The sequence below is a fragment of the Natator depressus genome, chromosome 14 (genome assembly GCF_965152275.1).
Source record: "Natator depressus isolate rNatDep1 chromosome 14, rNatDep2.hap1, whole genome shotgun sequence".
Lineage (NCBI taxonomy): Eukaryota > Metazoa > Chordata > Testudines > Cheloniidae > Natator > Natator depressus.
In genome coordinates this window covers 28627266-28645633 of record NC_134247.1, presented here as the reverse complement: position 1 = coordinate 28645633, position 18368 = coordinate 28627266, and the positions used below count along the sequence as shown (strand labels likewise).

The following is an 18368-nucleotide window of genomic DNA, read 5'->3' as shown; positions in this document are numbered from 1 at the left end:
GTTAGCAGCAAGATAAAACCTGTAAAGTAGTAAACAAATCCTACTTCAAGCTCTTAAATCCATATTCATCTTTTTCAGTATGGAGCCTGAGTTTGAAAATATTTTAAACTTGCAACACTGGGATTCAGTTCTGGGTACTCAGCACTTGTGATAATCAGGCCATTTATTCAGGTACCAGAATATGGATTTCAAAGCCTAAATTCAGACTTCTGTATTTAAAGATCCTAACCTTGATTATTTTATTAGTCCTTAGACTACACCTTCCACTAGGACCGAATGTGGGGAGACAGTGCTAAAGCCACCCAGTGATAGAGATTAAACAAAGCCCGTGGGACTATTCACAGGCCAAAGAAAAGAATGTGTAAGTGTTAGTAGACTCAAATCTTACTGAAGAACAAAAACCAGCGTGCATGCACAATGGAGCTTTATTCAACCCTTGTAACAAATGTACATCAAAACAGACCTTTAACAGACAGAGAGGAATGGATCTGACTTTAAACGCTCCAGCCTAGAGCCTGAAAGCATCAGAATTGTTCAGGAATTGTTAAACACCCTTTTTATGGAAAACAAGTGAATCTGACCGCAACTCCCCCTTCTCAGACCCCGCTGGGCATCAGCAGCTGATCCGCCAGGGCTCCCAGATCACATAAGCGGCAGCCAGAAGCAGCGTCTGACCCGGGAAGTCCCATCCCGGCTCTGCTGAGCTGTAACAGCTGCTGCCCTCACTACCCTCAGAATCTGCTTCCGGCAAGGGCGGCGGGCGGCGGCCAAACGCCCCCCTGATGTGGGGTGGGAGGGGACAGCACAGCTGCCGGGCCGGATCAGCGACTCCCCAGCGGGGCCTGTGCGGGGAGAGCCCGTCCCTAGCGCCCCTCGGGGCCCAGCCGGGGGGACTTTCTCCGGGGGCTGGAACCAGCGCCTGGGCAGCCCCGGGCTCTGCCGACACCAGCCCCTGAGCCGGAGCCTGCAGGTGAGGGGAGAGACCTGGGGAAAGGGCTGGGGCCGGGCAGGAAAGTGACTCTGCACCAACGGCCCCTCCTCGCCCCAGCTCTGCTCCCTGCGCGGTGATGTTACAAAGAGCTGCTGCCTTTCGGAACCTGCCGCTCCGCTGCACGAAGCGGGCTCATAGGACCCTTGGCGGATCCGGTCAGAGGGGGCAAATGGGGGCGAGGGGGTGGGATGGGCACAGTCTGTGCGGCGGCAAACTGGCTGCAGGCAGGGGAAGGAGAGGGGCTGAAGGGGAAAGTCAGGGGCAGGAGCCAGGGTTAAGGAGGTACGGGAACAACCAGTGGCAGAGGGGAAACCCCCGGGACAGGGAAGGGATAAAAGCTCCTCCTAGGTGGGCTGAGCCCAATGTCCGCATTGGCTGCAAAGGCGCGGAGGAAGGGGGTCAGAGCCTGGGCTTTCCACCCCACACCTCACAGGATGGTGCAGTTCAGCACCCGCTTCCCAGGGCTGTGTTCTTAAAGGCACAGGGCATCCCAATGCCTGGGTAAAGCGGCTCTTCCCACTGGTCCTCAGACGTTCTTGTCAACGGCTGGAAATGGCCCACCTTGATCATCACTACAGAAGGTCCTCCCCTCCCCCCTGCTGGTAATAGCTCACCTTACCTGATCACTCTGGTTACAGTGTGCATGGTAACACCCATTGTTTCATGTTCTCTATGTATATAAATCTCCCCACTGTATTTTCCACTGCATGCATCCGATGAAGTGAGCTGTAGCTCATGAAAGCTTATGCTCAAATAAATTGGTTAGTCTGTAAGGTGCCACAAGTTCTCCTTTTCTTTTTGCAAACACAGACTAACAGGGCTGCTGCTCTGAAATCTTCCATCTCTAATGCACCTCTTAGCCCTTCATTTACCTCCATTAAGATTTTGCAGGCAGATGGCAGAGGGATAGCTCAGTGGTTTGAGCATTGGCCTGGGAAACCCAGGATTGTGATTTCAATCCTTGAGGGAGCCATTTAGGGAAATTTGGCAAAAAAAAATTGAGGGATTGGTCCTGCTTTGAGAGTGGGGGTTGGACTAGATGACCTCCTAAGGTCCCTTCTAACTCTGAGATTCTGTGATATCAGTGTGCTATTTAATTTATATTTTTAACAGCAAATAATTGAAAGTATTAACAGTTGCTAGTTGTTTCAGCAATGACATTGCACAATGCTTCTAGTATAGCACTTCCTGTTTGTATTGGGACATTTGCTTTTCATTCTTAATTTTTGCTTGTTTTTTTCACTATTTAAGCACACAAGTTTATTCTTTGGGACCATCTGACATCAAGACTGATTTTCTGGGTCACCGTCAGAACATCTTCAGTTTCCTTTGATTGCCTTTGTCAATTTTTATTTCGCCTCTCAATCCAGCACCTTAGTGCTTTTTTACATGTCACACTTGTGTGTAGAACTTGGTTCCCAAACATTCACCACAGGCCAGATTTTTCAAATGTTGAAAGCACCTAGACCCTTTTGAAAATCCCACTATGTGTCTCAATACCTTTTAAAAATCTGATCCTAAGGGTACAACTATACTATCTTTTCTGAAATCCTTCTCAAAGGCAAACTTCTACTTTAATTCTTACTAAATATAAGTACACAACCCTGGATATATTAATAACCAGAAATATTCAAAATCATGAGTTATATACCCAAGAGGAATGCAATTAAAATACATAAATAATTACATTTGGGATTCTTTTTACTTTCTTTTTTTGCTTCTGAGCCTTTAGGGAACACACTCTTCATACTTTTGCTGTCACCTCACCCAAAGAATTCATATACTTAAAATGGTTGTACATTCCTATAGCAAAAAGAAAAGGAGTACTTGTGGCACCTTAGAGACTAATCAATTTATTTGAGCATAAGCTTTCATGAGCTACAGCTCACTTCATCGGATGCATACTGTGGAAAATACAGTGGGGAGCTTTATATACACAGAGAACATGAAACAATGGGTGTTACCATACACACTGTAAGGAGAGTGATCACTTAAGATGAGCTAATACTAGCAGGAGAGTGGGGGGGGGGGGAGAAGAAAACCTTTTGTAGTGATAATCAAGGTGGGCCATTTCCAGCAATTGACAAGAACGTCTGAGGAACAGTCATCATCAAGGATCTACGACCTATCCTGAAGGATGACCCATCACTCTCACAGATCTTGGGAGACAGGCCAGTCCTTGCCTACAGACAGCCCCCCAACCTGAAGCAAATACTCACCAGCAACCACACACCACACAACAGAACTACTCACCCAGGAACCTATCCTTGCAACAAAGCCCGTTGCCAACTGTGTCCACATATCTATTCAGGGGACACCATCATAGGGCCTAATCACATCAGCCACACTATCAGAGGCTCGTTCACCTGCACATCTACCAATGTGATATATGTTCACTACTGCTTCTTGACAGGTTTCAGAGTAGCAGCCGTGTTAGTCTGTATCTGTAAAAAGAAAAGGAGTACTTGTGGCACCTTAGAGACTAACCAATTTATTTGAGCATGAGCTTCCAATGAAGTGAGCTGTAGCTCATGAAAGCTTATGCTCTAATAAATTTGTTAGTCTCTAAGGTTCCACAAGTACTCCTGTTCTTTTTACTACTGCTTCTTGTGACAGTTTTCCCCCTTTAAAGCTCCCCCTCCAGGCAATGCAAACTGGAGCCCAGAAGAGCTTAGTCTCTTCTCCACTAGAATGAGGGCATGCCCCTTCACTCATCAATTAATATTGTCCATGATTATTTGTTATTAAAAATATAAGCTAAGTAGCACAACAGCAGCACAATGCTAACCAAGGCAAATGCCAGAGTGCTAAAAAATAATAGTAATAAAAATTATATTTAAATGAATAATTAAAACGTGTCATGGTACATTGACAGTGATTACAGAATGGCCTTCAAAATGAGGCAAATCAGAACGGCAGATGAGACAAATCTGTGAACTATGTAAACTGACAAGGAATTATTTTAAACACAAAACAACAGGATGTGTGTTTGTGAGAGAGAGAGCGAGAGAGATTTCAATGAACCAGGTTTCCTTGGTAGCTCGCTACATCATTTCAGATAGAGAAAGAGCTTCTGTATCTAGGCAATAGACTACACAGCGCCAGGGAGCGGGAGCTGAGACGGACCATCCAGCGAACAGCACAAGCCCCTCTGCCAGCAATCTACACCCTGTTTGGCAACCACTACTGATGGCTCACCCCGTTTGCAGTAACTTTTATCCCCTGCACCCCTTCCCTATCAGGGTTTCCCCTCTGACATGGTCCAGCACAGTATCTCCCCTTTCTGAACCCCAGCTCCTGCTCCCTGTCCCCGATTTTCTCCATCTGCCTGCCCCTCCCCCTTACCCTCGTTTCACATGTTGGCTCCTGAACAATTTCTGCCCATCCTCCCCGCACCGATTTCCCTCTCTTGCTCCCTCGTCAGCTTCGTCTTGTAGGAAGCAGAGTCTGGGGGCAGTAGGGGCAGAGCCAGGGCAGCGGCTCCAGCAGCTGTCACTGAGCATTCGCCTGGCTCCAGCCTGCCCTGGAACAACCAAGGAGCTAAATCTGTTGCTTCCTGCGCTGCTGTTCTGGCCTCAAAGTGTGAGTATGGGTGGGTGGGTCGGCGGGTTCACAAGCTGGGGCTGTGGCCACCAGAGGGCTCTGAGCATTGCGAGGGGAGGGGAGACAGCAAATAACACTCTGCTCATTCACACTTCCTGGTTGGGACTCTGAAGACCTTGCTGCTGCCGCATCCATTGTGATCTAGGAGCTGATCAGCTGCTCCCCAGCGGGGTGTGTGCGGGAGAGCCCTTCCCTAGCGCCCCTCGGGGCTCAGTCGGGGGGACTTTCTCCGGGGGCTGGAGCCAGCCCCTGGGCCGCCCCGGGCTCTGCCGACACCAGCCCCTGAGCCGGAGCCTGCAGGTGAGGGGAGAGACCCGGGGAAAGAGCTGGGGTCGGGCAGGAAAGTGACTCTGCACCAACGGCCCCTCCTCGCCCCAGCTCTGCTCCCGGGGGGGCGGGGGTCTGCGAGTCCCAGAGCTGCTGCTGCCCCCGCCCCGGCTCTGCCCCCCTGAGCGCCTGCAGAAGCCGAGCCAGCGCCGGGAGAGCGACCGCCCCGGGCCGGGCCAGGGACCGAGTCTCCCAGCCCGAGGGGAGGGGAGGGGAGGGGAGGGGGCGGGGCAGGAGAGAGACAGGGGCAGAGACTGGCAGGGGCAGCAGGAGCAATCAGTGGGGAGGGAGGTTCCCGGCTCCCTGCCCAGCCCCATTCTCTGCAGCACACCGGGCAGATTGACTTTCCTAGGACAAGGTGAGGAGCAGGGAGAGGAAAAGCCAGTTCCTGCATCTACCTATTCTCCAGGGCTATGAGGAAGCGAGATCTGTAAAGATGACCACTCGTGATCAGTCTGATAAAGTGGCTCAGTTTTTATACTCTCATGGCAGACATCAAACCGGGGGCTCTGTCTGACTGGGTATCCCCTCCCCTCTTCAATATTCGGATGGGAAGGGGAGGCAGAATTGATCCCCTCCTCTCCCTTCTCTGGGAAAGGGTGTTGGGGACCAGGACATGGGTGGTCATGTCTAGTGGTCGGAGCAGGAGTCAGTCCTAATGGTCAGAGCCATGGGTCACAGCCTGCAGCTGGAGCCAAGTGTCAGAACTGGAATCTGAGGCTGGATGCCAGAAGCCAGGGTTAGAGCTGAAGTCAGGAATGGGAGGTGAGGGCTAGAAGCACATTACCTGGAATGAGGCAAGGAAAGGGCAAGGCTGAAACAAGGCAGGAGGAAGGCTGAGAATAAGCAGGAGCTACCACAGCCCTGGGCAAATACAATGAACCGCCGGAGGAGGTCTGCTAACCCCCTCAGCCCCTGGTGGCTTGGCCCATCAGGCAGCTCAAATGGGGGCCAGCTGTGCTCATCACTGTGCCTGGGCTTCAGCCAGCAGGTCCTTGCTCCTGGCCAAGGACTGGGAGGGCATTTGATTGATTAATCTCCCGGGCAGCTATTTGGGTTTGTTCTGCCTTGTTTTACCCAGGTTAGCAGGTGTCATATCCTTGTGGCTTCCTGCCCAGCAGCACTCACACCTGGCTGGAGCTCCCCTTTTCTTTGAGTGTTCAGATGTGATGTGGAGGTGGAATTGGTCCCCTCCTTTCTTTCCTCTGGAGAAGGGTTTTTTTGGGAGTGGGGTGGGAGGAGTTTATTTCCTCATTTGTTGATCTCCCCAGCAGTTACTTGGGTTTGTTTCTGTGATGCAAGAACCCCAGGATGCCAGCTGGCAAGGGGGTTACAGGAACATTCTGGTTCTTGTATGTACATTCTAACAGGTTTCAGAGTAGCAGCCGTGTTAGTCTGTATTCACAAAAAGAAAAGGAGTACTTGTGGCACCTTAGAGACTAACAAATTTATTAGAGCATAAGCTTTCGTGGGCTACAGCTCACTTCATCGGATGCATTCAGTGGAAAATACAGTGGGGAGATTTATATACATAGAGAACATGAAACAATGGGTGTTACCATACACACTGTAAGGAGAGTGATCACTTAAGGTGAGCTATTACCAGCAGGAGACCAGGGTGGAGAACCTTTTGTAGTGATAATCAAGGTGGGCCATTTCCAGCAATTGACAAGAACGTCTGAGGAACAGTGGGGAGGCGGGGGGGGGGGGGGAAAGGAGGAATAAACATGGGGAAATAGTTTTACTTTGTGTAATGACCCATCCACTCCCAGTTTCTATTCATGCCTAAGTTAATTGTATCCAGTTTGCAAATTAATTCCAGTTCAGCAGTCTCTCGTTGGAGTCTGTTTCTGAAGTTTTTTTGTTGAAGCATTGCAACTTTTAGGTCTGTAATCGAGTGACCAAAGAGATTGAAGTGTTCTCTGACTGGTTTTTGAATGTTATAATTCTTGACGTCTGATTTGTGTCCATTTATTCTTTTACATAGAGACTGTCGAGCTTCTGATAGTGTGGCTGATGTGATTAGGCCCTATCAGAGGCTCGTTCACCTGCACTTCTACCAATGTGATATATGCCATCATGTGCCAGCAATGCCCCTCTGCCATGTACATTGGTCAAACTGGACAGTCTCTATGTAAAAGAATAAATGGACACAAATCAGACGTCAAGAATTATAACATTCATAAACCAGTCGGAGAACACTTCAATCTCTCTGGTCACTCGATTACAGACCTAAAAGTCACAATATTACAACAAAAAGACTTCAAAAACAGACTCCAACGAGAGGAACAAGGGAAGGTCATGCCTGACTAATCTAATCGCCTTTTATGATGAGATTACTGGTTCTGTGGATGAAGGGAAAGCAGTGGATGTATTGTTTCTTGACTTTAGCAAAGCTTTTGACACTGTCTCCCACAGTATTCTTGTCAGCAAGTTAAGGAAGTATGGGCTAGATGAATGCACTATAAGGTGGGTAGAAAGCTGGCTAGATTGTCGGGCTCAACGGGTAGTGATAAATGGCTCCATGTCTAGTTGGCAGCCGGTGTCAAGTGGAGTGCCCCAGGGGTCGGTCCTGGGGCCGGTTTTGTTCAATATCTTCATAAATGATCTGGAGGATGGTGTGGATTGCACTCTCAGCAAATTTGCAGATGATACTAAACTGGGAGGAGTGGTAGATACGCTGGAGGGGAGGGATAGGATACAGAAGGACCTAGACAAATTGGAGGATTGGGCCAAAAGAAATCTGATGAGGTTCAATAAGGATAAGTGCAGGGTCCTGCACTTAGGATGGAAGAATCCAATGCACCGCTACAGACTAGGGACCGAATGGCTAGGCAGCAGTTCTGCGGAAAAGGACCTAGGGGTGACAGTGGACGAGAAGCTGGATATGAGTCAACAGTGTGCCCTTGTTGCCAAGAAGGCCAATGGCATTTTGGGATGTATAAGTAGGGGCATAGCGAGCAGATCGAGGGACGTGATCGTTCCCCTCTATTCGACACTGGTGAGGCCTCATCTGGAGTACTGTGTCCAGTTTTGGGCCCCACACTACAAGAAGGATGTGGATAAATTGGAGAGAGTCCAGCGAAGGGCAACAAAAATGATTAGGGGTCTAGAGCACATGACTTATGAGGAGAGGCTGAGGGAGCTGGGATTGTTTAGTCTGCAGAAGAGAAGAATGAGGGGGGATTTGATAGCTGCTTTCAACTACCTGAAAGGGGGTTCCAAAGAGGATGGCTCTAGACTGTTCTCAATGGTAGCAGATGACAGAACGAGGAGTAATGGTCTCAAGTTGCAATGGGGGAGGTTTAGATTGGATATTAGGAAAAACTTTTTCACTAAGAGGGTGGTGAAACACTGGAATGCGTTACCTAGGGAGGTGGTAGAATCTCCTTCCTTAGAGGTTTTTAAGGTCAGGCTTGACAAAGCCCTGGCTGGGATGATTTAACTGGGAATTGGTCCTGCTTCGAGCAGGGGGTTGGACTAGATGATCTTCTGGGGTCCCTTCCAACCCTGATATTCTATGATTCTATGATTCTATGACTGCTGAATTGGAATTAATTTGCAAACTGGATACAATTAACTTAGGCATGAATAGAAACTGAGAGTGGATGGGTCATTACACAAAGTAAAACTATTTCCCCATGTTTATTCCTCCTTTCCCCCCCCCCGCCCCCCGCCTCCCCACTGTTCCTCAGACGTTCTTGTCAATTGCTGGAAATGGCCCACCTTGATTATCACTACAAAAGGTTCTCCACCCTGGTCTCCTGCTGGTAATAGCTCACCTTAAGTGATCACTCTCCTTACAGTGTGTATGGTAACACCCATTGTTTCATGTTCTCTAGGTATATAAATCTCCCCACTGTATTTTCCACTGAATGCATCCAATGAAGTGAGCTGTAGCTCACAAAAGCTTATACTCAAATAAATTGGTTATTCTCTAAGGTGCCACAAGTACTCCTTTTCTTTTTATGTACATTCTGTTTCACCAAAGAACAGCCTGTGCAGTCTTAAATGAAAACTGGGGTCACAGTGGAAATTAATGTTGTGAAATATATGTGCAGATTCTGTGGAAGGAGGTGTGTCTAGATCCTGAAAATATGGTTTAAAGTCTGTGTCATGGCAGAGTTGGCAAACAGGTTTTCTGTCAGATAGGAGAAGTTTAGTCACCTCTCTTAGTTGAGGTGTAAATTAAGTACTGGAATCCAGCCCCATGGTACATAGTTACATACAAAGTCAATGGAGATATGTAAAAACAGGGAAGCAGCACTCAGGAAAATAAGCTGCAGGTGGTCATCCTGACTTGGGGCACAAAGAATGAATTTTGGGGATATAAATGGAAGGCAAAGAAGACACCCTTTTATCCTGCACCTAGGAAGTAAACAGGTGGTTCGGTTACCTTCATGAAAACAGGATCTCAACCAGCCTTGGTTGAAATGCTGCAGAAGACACTGGCTGAGATAAAACTTCTTTAGACAGGAGGTTAGTCTGTTAAGTCTCGAGAAAGAGTGTTATGATTTTTGTTGTATATGTCTCCAATATCCTTACTCACTGCCACTTGAACCTTGAATCTTTGTTAATGAACTTATTGTGGTTTTCACTATAGATATGTCTAAGTGCTGTGGTATTAAGCTAGATGTTGGTCCTGAACTGAATCATACCAGCGAGTGTGTATGCTTTTCCTTTGGGGACAGCAGATCTGATATTTTTGTGTATGGTCAGTGGATAAGGGGCTGGACATTACAGAGGAATGCTTCAAAGGGACTTGGGGATTAGGGTGCACCTATTGTTAACCTGCAAGGCAAAGTAAGGGCTGGCATATCCAGAGGAGAGTGCTGTAGCGGCTAACAGACTGGTAGTGTTAGGGAGCTGACACCCAGCTAAGCGCAAGAATGTCTGCATCATGCTGGGTGCAGGTGGGTAACTAGATGACTCACAGTCCTAGGTACCCCAAGAACCATCAGGGTCCACCTTTGCTTTTCCTCTCTGAAGTTCCTTTTCCCCCCAGCACAGCAAGTGACTCCTGTCTGGGTTGTCTCCCTATCCCAGCAGGTGAGAGGATGGTGAGTGAGAACAAGAAAGAGAATCCTCAACAGGAAGATCCTGAGCATGTGGAAACAGGTGAGATGATATCAGGAAGATCTGAAGGGGATGTTTCTCAGTGTGCTGAGCAGGGAGAAGCCCGTGAAAGTCAATGCAAGCCAGAGAGGCATCAGAGAAACCATGCAAAGGAGAACCAGTGTAAATCCACTCACAGGAGTCGAGTGGTCAAGAAAATCAAAGAAACTGTTCAACAGAGAATCCCCAGTGGAGATAGACCCCATACATGCAGTTTCTGTGGGAAAAGCTTCTGCTGGAGATCAGCCTTTGTTAGTCACCAGAGAACCCACACAGGAAACAGACCCTATAAATGCAAGGAGTGTGGGAGAAGCTTTAGTCAGAGCTCAACTCTCACTATTCACCAGAGAATCCACACTGGGGAGAGACCCTACAGATGCAACGAGTGTGGGAAAAGCTTTAGTCGGAGTGGAAACCTTCTAGCACATCAGAGAATCCATACTGGGGATAGACCCTACAGATGCAATGAGTGTGGGAAAAGCTTTAGTCAGAATGCATACCTTCTATCACATCAGAGAACCCACATGAAGGAGAAACCCTACATATGCAATGAATGTGGGAAAAGCTTTAGTCATAGCTCACAACTTCTATTGCACCAGAGAATCCATACGGGGGAGAGACCCTACATATGCAATGAATGTGGGAAAAGCTTTAGTCTGAGCTCACACCTTCTATCGCACCAGAGAATCCACACGGGGGAGAGACCCTACAGATGCAACGAGTGCGGGAAAAGCTTTAGTCGGAGTGGAAACCTTCTATCACATCAGAGAACCCACACGGGGGAGAGACCTTTCAAATGCCCAACATGTGGGGAAAGCTTTGTTCAGCTCTTGAAACTTATTAGACACCAGAGAATCCACACTGGAGAGAAACCCTATAAGTGTAATGAGTGCGGGAAGAACTTCAGTGACAGATCCCACTTTAATAAACATCAGAGAGTCCACACAGGAGAGAAGCCCTTTAAGTGCCCTGAGTGTGGGAAAAGCTTTGGTTCAAGCTCAGATCTTATTATACACCAGAGAATTCACACAGGGGAGAAACCCTATAAATGCATTGACTGTGAGAGAAGCTTTGGTCGAAGCTCAGACCTCACTAGACATCAGAGAAAACACACAGGAGAGAAGCCCTATAAATGCCCCAACTGTGGGAAAAGCTTCAGTGACAGCTCTGCCCTCACTAAACACCGGAGAATCCACAGAGGGGAGAGACCCTACAGATGCAAGGAGTGTGGGAAAAGCTTTCGTCACATCTCAAACCTTCTATTACATCACAGAACCCACACAGGAGAGAGACCCTATAATTGTCCTGACTGTGGGAAAAGCTTCAGTCGAAGCTCAAATGTTATTACTCACCAGAGAATACACACAGGGGAGAAACCCTTTAAATGCCCCGAATGTGGGAAAAACTTCAGTACACGTTCAGCCCTTACTGCACATCGGAGAATCCATAGCAGAGTGAGACCGTTATCAATGTCTTGACTGTGGGAAAAGTTTCTGTAACAGCTTAGCTCCTATAATCTCCAGGGAACCCACACAGGGAGAAATGCTACAGATACAATAAGTACAGGAAAAGTTTTAGTTGAACCTCACACATTCTATCACATCAGAGAACCCACATTGGAAAAAACCCCTATAACTGCCCTGACTATGGGCTAAGCTTCAGTTGGAGATAAACTGGTATTAAGCATTACAGAATCCACACCGGAGACAGCCTGTAAATGCTTTGAATATCAGGACCAGGCGAGGCTGGAGTGGCCATGCAATAAGGACGCACAATAGTTGTTAAAACAGAGATTGAAATCCCCTTTCTAGAAGAGAGCCCTGTAGGACAAGAGGCTGGGATAAGATTCCCATGCTGTGATGGGATTTGTTTATTACTTCTCAAGAAGTTCTGAACATCCTCTCTTCAGCTCCTAAATTTATTTGGTGCTAGAAAGCTCTCTTATATTCTGTGACTTCTCATTTATTCTTCATAGTTTTTTAGACGTGGATCCACCAAGGGACTTAAGTGTTAGCATGCTGAGTGTTGTGATACCACACTTCTAGACAATCACAGAAACAACACTGGGATCCACAAAGCCTAAGTTAGGCACCTAGGCTGTCTATAAAATGAATGGGGAGAAAGAGACATCTCAGAATGTGATTCACAAAACCAAGCATGCTAGGTGGGGAGCCACCTAAGCTAGCCAATGGGAGATGCTAAGGAGACGGGGGTGTCTTGAGTCCTGCCCTTTTCTTGTACATAGGTACCTAAGTCCGGGCTCCAGGGAAGCACCTGTCTCTTCTTGTGATTCATAAACTGGGGATAAGTGCTCCTCTGCCGATGGGGCCCCATCAAGTTGGAGTGTTCCAAAGCCACCTAATGCTACACAAAATACTTGGGGTATGGGAAAAGAGGACAAGGACCTCTCTTATACCCTTTAGCCCAGTGGTTGAGGTACTCACCCTGGAGGTTCAAGTCTCCTCTATGCTGTTCAAATCCCTTCACCTCCCCAAGCAATCTGCCACCTCCCAAGTGAGTGCCCTAGCCACGGGATATTCAGAGGTGGAGGTATTCCTCAATCTCCTTTGTTGAACCTGGTCCACTGTATAAAAGTATTCAGCTAAGAGGTGGCAGATTCTATGCTAATGAAGGATTCCAAGAAAAGGATGGAAAGGAATTTCTTGTGATGCCCGAATGCCACCTGCTGGATGGACAGAAACTTGCTATGACAGTTTGACCTGTCCAGTTAATGAATGACCACCTGCAATAAAAGGAAATGCCTCTCCAAAAGAAAACGGACAATGGAAACTTGCCTAATATGTCCTTTGGGGTAGATTGAGTCCTCCCATTACAACCACATGGAGTGATAATGCATAAAAAAGGATTGTCTAGCCCAAAACCTAAATTCCCTGTAAGCTGTGCGGCGACATGGCCATGCAGAACCCTATTTAGCGCTGCGCAAATGCTTAGGGAACCCCCTCCCCCTCCGCCCCAACTCACCCTGCAGCCTGGACTTGCCGTGGCCCAGATCCAGGGATGGCCAGATTGGGCCCAGGCACAGCCAGAGCAGCCCGGACCCAGGAGCGGCCTGGGTGGCCCTCCCCCAGCTCAGACTTGCTGGGGCCGGGGGAGGGGCAGCTATCCTGCAGCCCCAGAGCTCCCATGGCGGGGACAGGTGCCTCTTCCCCCTCAGCCCAGGTGCTGCTGTGGGGAGAGAGCACTGGGGGGAGTCCTTTTTCCCCGCTGTAGCCCTGGAGCACCCTCTTGCACCCCAAACGCCTCATCCCTGGCCCCATCCCAGAGCCTGCATCCCCAGCTGGAGCCCTCACCCCCTGCATCCAATCCTCTGCCCCAGCCCTGAGCCCCTCATCCCCAGCCCCATACCAGAGCCCGCACCGCCAGCCAGACCCCTCACAGCCCTGCACCCCAACCCTGAGCCCCCTCCCACAAGAATTCCTTAGCCCCACCCCATCACATGAATTTTGTTATGTGCACCAATATGAAGGTGACGTGTCACACATCACCTCCATATTGGTGCACATAACAAAATTCATTCCACACATGTGTGGAAAAATTAGAGGGAACACTGCAAAAACCTCTGTCCTGCAAAACCTACCTCCAGCAGATTGTGATCAGACTATGAGCCCCTGATTTAGAGAAAGCTGGGTCATTCCACATGAGAAGTGTTTGTTTAACTCTCCCTAAGAAAGCAACTTTCTTTGACTGAGAGAGTCCCTGGGATGCTAAACTCCAGAATCCCAATAATAAGCAGCTTGGGGGAAAAGATGTTTCCCAGAAGAAAATCCTAAGCCAAGCTACAAAGGAGAAGACTTCATCCACAAAAATAGAAGGGACTGAGAGGGTGAGCAGAGCCACTTCTTTAAAGTTCAGAAAAAAATAGGAAATCAGTGCCCATTGCTAAAATTCAACAGGTACTTTGTGTGCTTGGAAGGAAGATAGACATTAGTCTTGGAGCGTGTTTTCCTAGAATACCTAATCCACTGGAGTTCAGCTCTATTCCATAAAACCAGACTTTTGGACTGGTAGGAACTCTTACTTGGAAAATACCAAAGTCATATAAACCTATCAACTTCCATCCAACTATGAAAAATATCCCAGTTAAAAATAGTAAAAAGGAAATGAATCAACTAGAAATTGGAAAAAGAAATAGAGCCTTAAAGTAGACTAAGGCTATGTCTACACTGCGCAGCTGTGCCTCTAACGCCTTGCCACTGTAAGGCACCCAGGGTAGCTGCTGTTTGTTGGCAGGAGAGAGCTAAGAACACTCCCTCAACCGTCTTGATTAACTTTAATTTGAATTAAAGTGTTGTCATAGCCATGTGGGTCCCTGGATCTTAGAGAGACAAGGTGGGTGAGATAATAGCTTTTACTGGGCCCACTTCTGTTGGTGAGAGAGACAAGCTTGAAAGCTTTCCCAACAAAAAATATTATTTCATCCACCTTGTCTCGTTAAATTGAATTACCGTTTGATTAATTAAACTGCTTTTCGAACTTTCACGCTTGTAAACTTGCCTATTAACTCCACCAAATCAGAGTTAATCCTCTTGGCTCTGAACTGTTGTATAATAATCCCTTTGGGTGATTCTTGTACCACAGCTTGTGCAGGATTCATTGTAATTATTTTCCAGCTAAACACGTCTAAACAATGCTGAATTTTCAACTGTAATAATTATATAATTGTGAATTGTTAGCTTCACAATGCTACCTTCATAAGATAGAAGTAAGAGAAATAGTAAGAGTTTTACTAGATTTTGTTAAGTTGTCACTACTTTCACTTCTTGCATCCTATCCAATTTATCTAGTTTTGTCCAAATTCATTTTTAGTTTAAAAGTTTTAGTAGCAAGTTGAATCTCCTTGTTGTATACCAGTTATTATACTGAATTTATACTTGGTTATCTGATACTGTTTCTTTAAGTTTAGCTGTTTAATTCCATCAATAATGCTTAGCTACTAGTTAAACTGAATTAGGATAAACAACCTCTGGATTTTTTTAGTATCCTAAATAATTAAGTGCATACCATTGTGGTTAATCCCCATAGCTTTTTTAACTTTATACTCAGTTTTATAACACTAGTCCATTTAATACTTGCTTTCTATTTTAGAATGTCATATTTAATTAAGAGGTTATTTTAAGAATAGGTAAATTGCTTTACTTATTTTATTTACCATTTTCATCTGGTGTATCTCATTTGCATAATCCTTATTGATTTGATTGTTTATTGGTTTCTTCTGTCATTTCTGATTACTTAAATAAACTCTTCTTTATTGAAAGCCACGTACAGTGGTTTATTTTACAACATTGTTTAGGATGGGTGGAGAAGAATCCTTAGTAAATTTTTATGTGGTTACTGCCTGAGTGCAGTCTCATTAATAACCATAATCAATAATTCCATCTTTTGATTTGGTGTTCCTGAGCTAGTCAGATGAGAAGCCATTAATTCATAATTCCAATGAATTACTGTGTAATTCCATCTAATTAGTCGCCTGGGCAGCTGGCAACTGCAGGGTCCCCCCGACCAGGTTGGCTGGGATCTGCAAGGGCGGGTCTGGCTGGGAGCTCCAATCCCAGGGCAGAAAATGTCATGGAGGTCAATGGAAGTTACAGCTTCCATGACCTCTGTGACATAATCGTAGCCTTGCTTATGAACCATTTTCCTGGACACTTGGATGTCAGGAGAAGGGAGCTGTTGGGCTAGGCCCTACATAGCTGCTGATTTGCAGTGGAGTGGGCATTTCGCAGACTGAAGGGAAGGAGGAGGAGCCTTCTGAGAAGGCTGGAGGCTGATGAGCAATGTCTGCCTCATGTGAGAGGTACTTGCTGTGTTTTGCAGAACATCCTTGAGAGCATGGGGGAGATTCTCACTGATGGCTGGGAGGGAGATGGGGAGGGCAGGGACTTTCTGTATGCTATGAATAGCCAGAGAGAGGACTTCTACAAGGTGCCCCAAGTAGTCAGGGATATAATGTGCTCAGATGTCAGAGGGTAGTGGTAGAAAATGAATGACCCGTAACCAAGGAAATGAATGCAGGGTGTTTGTGTTAGGATTTTATTAATAATTGACATTATTTGGGAAGAAGCTGTACCCAAGTGACATTTTTCAGCTGAGTTATACATGGTAAAATCCCTATTGATTTAACATAACACAGGGCACATTTCAAACCAGTGGACCTGTGGCACAACATGCCCAAAGTGCTGCATGCCTACACGGCTGTGCTGGTGGGCTTACAAAAATGAGTAGGTGGAAACTGTTCTCCCTGTCTTGGTGGGTGAAATGGGGTGGGCAGGACCTGCCATTTAGGTTAGAGAAAGGGACTCCCAGTATCCTGTGTTCCTTACAGGCTGCAGGAAATGACTAGGCTGAGTTGCTCCCTATGAACATAGTGTCACAATGTTCTCCTCTGCATTGTGACCAACATCCTTTCCTGTGTGCACGGCCAGCCTTAGGGAATATAGCGCCCTCGGAAAACTTGTATTTTGGCTGCCTGGCCCCTGCTGCCTCCCCATTGCCTCCCCTGCCCATTGCCCCGGCCCCTGCTGCCTCCCGCCCCATTGGCCCAAGTTCTCTTCCATGACCTCGCACTCTAATTCCGCCCCACTTCTTGCCTTTTGACCATGGCACCCCCCGAGCATGTCATTCACCCATAGGGCCGGCCCTGCCCTGCAGTGACTCACATCTGGATGCCACAGTGATGGGCATCCTAGGAAACCCCACAGCAGTCACTTTGTCCTCCCCAGCCAGTGCTACAGGGACCCCCTCATCTGCTCGTTGAGCAGGACAGACAAGATAATGTATGTCAGGGTTCCCTCCCCACTCTGAACTCTGGGGTACAGATGTGGGGACCTGCACCCCCTAAGCTTATATTCCACCAGCTTAGGTTAAAAACTTCCCCAAGGCACAAATTCCTTTCCTTGTCCTTGGATGGTATTGCTGCCACCACCAAGTGATTTAAACAAACATTCAGGGAGGGTCCACTTGAAGTCCTATCCCCAACCCCTAAAAAAATATCCCCCTAAGACCCTTCACCCCGTTTTCTGGGGGCAGGAGCTTGAGAATAATATATCAACCAATAGGTTAACAAAGTAAGCACAGACCAAATCCCTGGTTTTTAGGACACTGAAAATCAATCAGGTTCTTAAAAGAAGAATTTTATTTAAAAAAAAAAAAGTAAAAGAATCACACCTGCAAAATCAGGATGGAAGATAGCTTTACAGGATAAATAAAAAGATTTAAAACACAGAGGATTCCCCTCTGACTCTGCTTTCCAGTTAAAGAACAGGAATAAAATTGCCACTTAGCACAGGGAAAATTCACAGGCTAAAACAAAAGATAACCTAACACATTTCCTTCCTATTACTTACAATTTCTGTAATTTTAGATGTATCATTTCAGGATCTTTTTAGGAGCTGGGTTACCTGCTTGGTCTCTCTCTTTGGTTTGGTTCTCTTTCCCCTCCCGAGAGGGAACCAACAAAGAGAACACAAACAAAACCTTCCCCCAGATTTGAAAGTATCTTCTTTCGCCATTGGTCCTTCTGGTCAGGTACCAACTAGGTTAATTGAACTGATTAACCCCTTACAAGTAAGTGATTCTGTACCTCTGGCCAGGAGGGATTTTATGTTACTGCATACATAAAGGTTGTTATCTTTCCCTTTATATTTATGACAATGTAGTAGGCAGTCTGCCCTCACTGACAGGGTGAGCGGGCTCTGGGGCAGAGTTCATAGAATCATAGAATATCAGGGTTGGAAGGGACCTCAGGAGGTCATCTAGTCCAACTCCCTGCTCAAAGCAGGACCAATCCCCAACTAAATCATCCCAGCCAGGGCTTTGTCAAGCCTGACCTTAAAAATATCTAAGGAAGGAGATTCCACCACCTCCTTAGGTAACGCATTCCAGTGTTTCACCACCCTCCTAGTGAAAAAGTTTTTCCTAATATCCAACCTAAACCTCCCCCACTGCAACTTGAGACCATTACTCCTTGTTCTGTCATCAGCTACCACTGAGAACAGTCTAGGCCCATCCTCTTTGGAACCCCCTTTCAGGTAGTTGAAAGCAGCTATCAAATCTCCCCTCATTCTTCTCTTCCGCAGACTAAACAATCCCAGTTCCCTCAGCCTCTCCTCATAAGTCATGTGTTCCAGTCCCCTAATCATTTTTGTTGCCCTCCTCTGGACTCTTTCCAATTTTTCCACATCCTTCTTGTAGTGTGGGGCCCAAAACTGGACACAGTACTCCAGATGAGGCCTCACCAATGTCGAATAGAGGGGAACGATCACGTCCCTCGATCTGCTGGCAATGCCCCTACCTATACATCCCAAAATGCCAT

At 46.9% G+C, this 18368-nt stretch overlaps 1 protein-coding gene and 1 long non-coding RNA gene across 12 annotated transcripts in view; one reads left to right on the top strand and one right to left on the bottom strand.

Annotated features, from left to right (window-relative positions):
• LOC141999012 (uncharacterized) overlaps positions 1-18368 on the bottom strand; it is a 44306-nt gene that overhangs the window by 12467 nt on the left and 13471 nt on the right. Inside the window, exon 1 of one of the 6 annotated variants that reach the window (XR_012641937.1) lies at positions 4337-4482. The exons of 1 other annotated variant lie outside the window; for it this stretch is intronic. This is a non-coding gene — a long non-coding RNA (uncharacterized LOC141999012). Of the gene's footprint in view, positions 1-463; positions 761-4336; positions 4483-18368 lie in introns of those variants that run through there. 4 more of the 6 variants (XR_012641939.1, XR_012641936.1, XR_012641940.1 and 1 more) reach the window with 4 other exon arrangements.
• On the top strand, positions 741-13479 carry LOC141998990 (uncharacterized). 6 transcript variants are annotated; one of them, XM_074972049.1, is made up of 2 exons: positions 741-970; positions 9968-13479. In XM_074972049.1, the coding sequence occupies exon 2, from the start codon at positions 9979-9981 to the stop codon at positions 11512-11514; it is 1536 nt and encodes a 511-aa protein (XP_074828150.1). In that variant the 5' UTR covers positions 741-970; positions 9968-9978; the 3' UTR covers positions 11515-13479. The 6 variants fall into 6 exon arrangements, with proteins under 6 accessions (XP_074828150.1, XP_074828152.1, XP_074828149.1 ...); XM_074972051.1 differs by lacking the exon at positions 741-970 and adding an exon at positions 4332-4573 and having other exon boundaries at positions 9971-13479; XM_074972048.1 differs by lacking the exon at positions 741-970 and adding an exon at positions 4332-4573.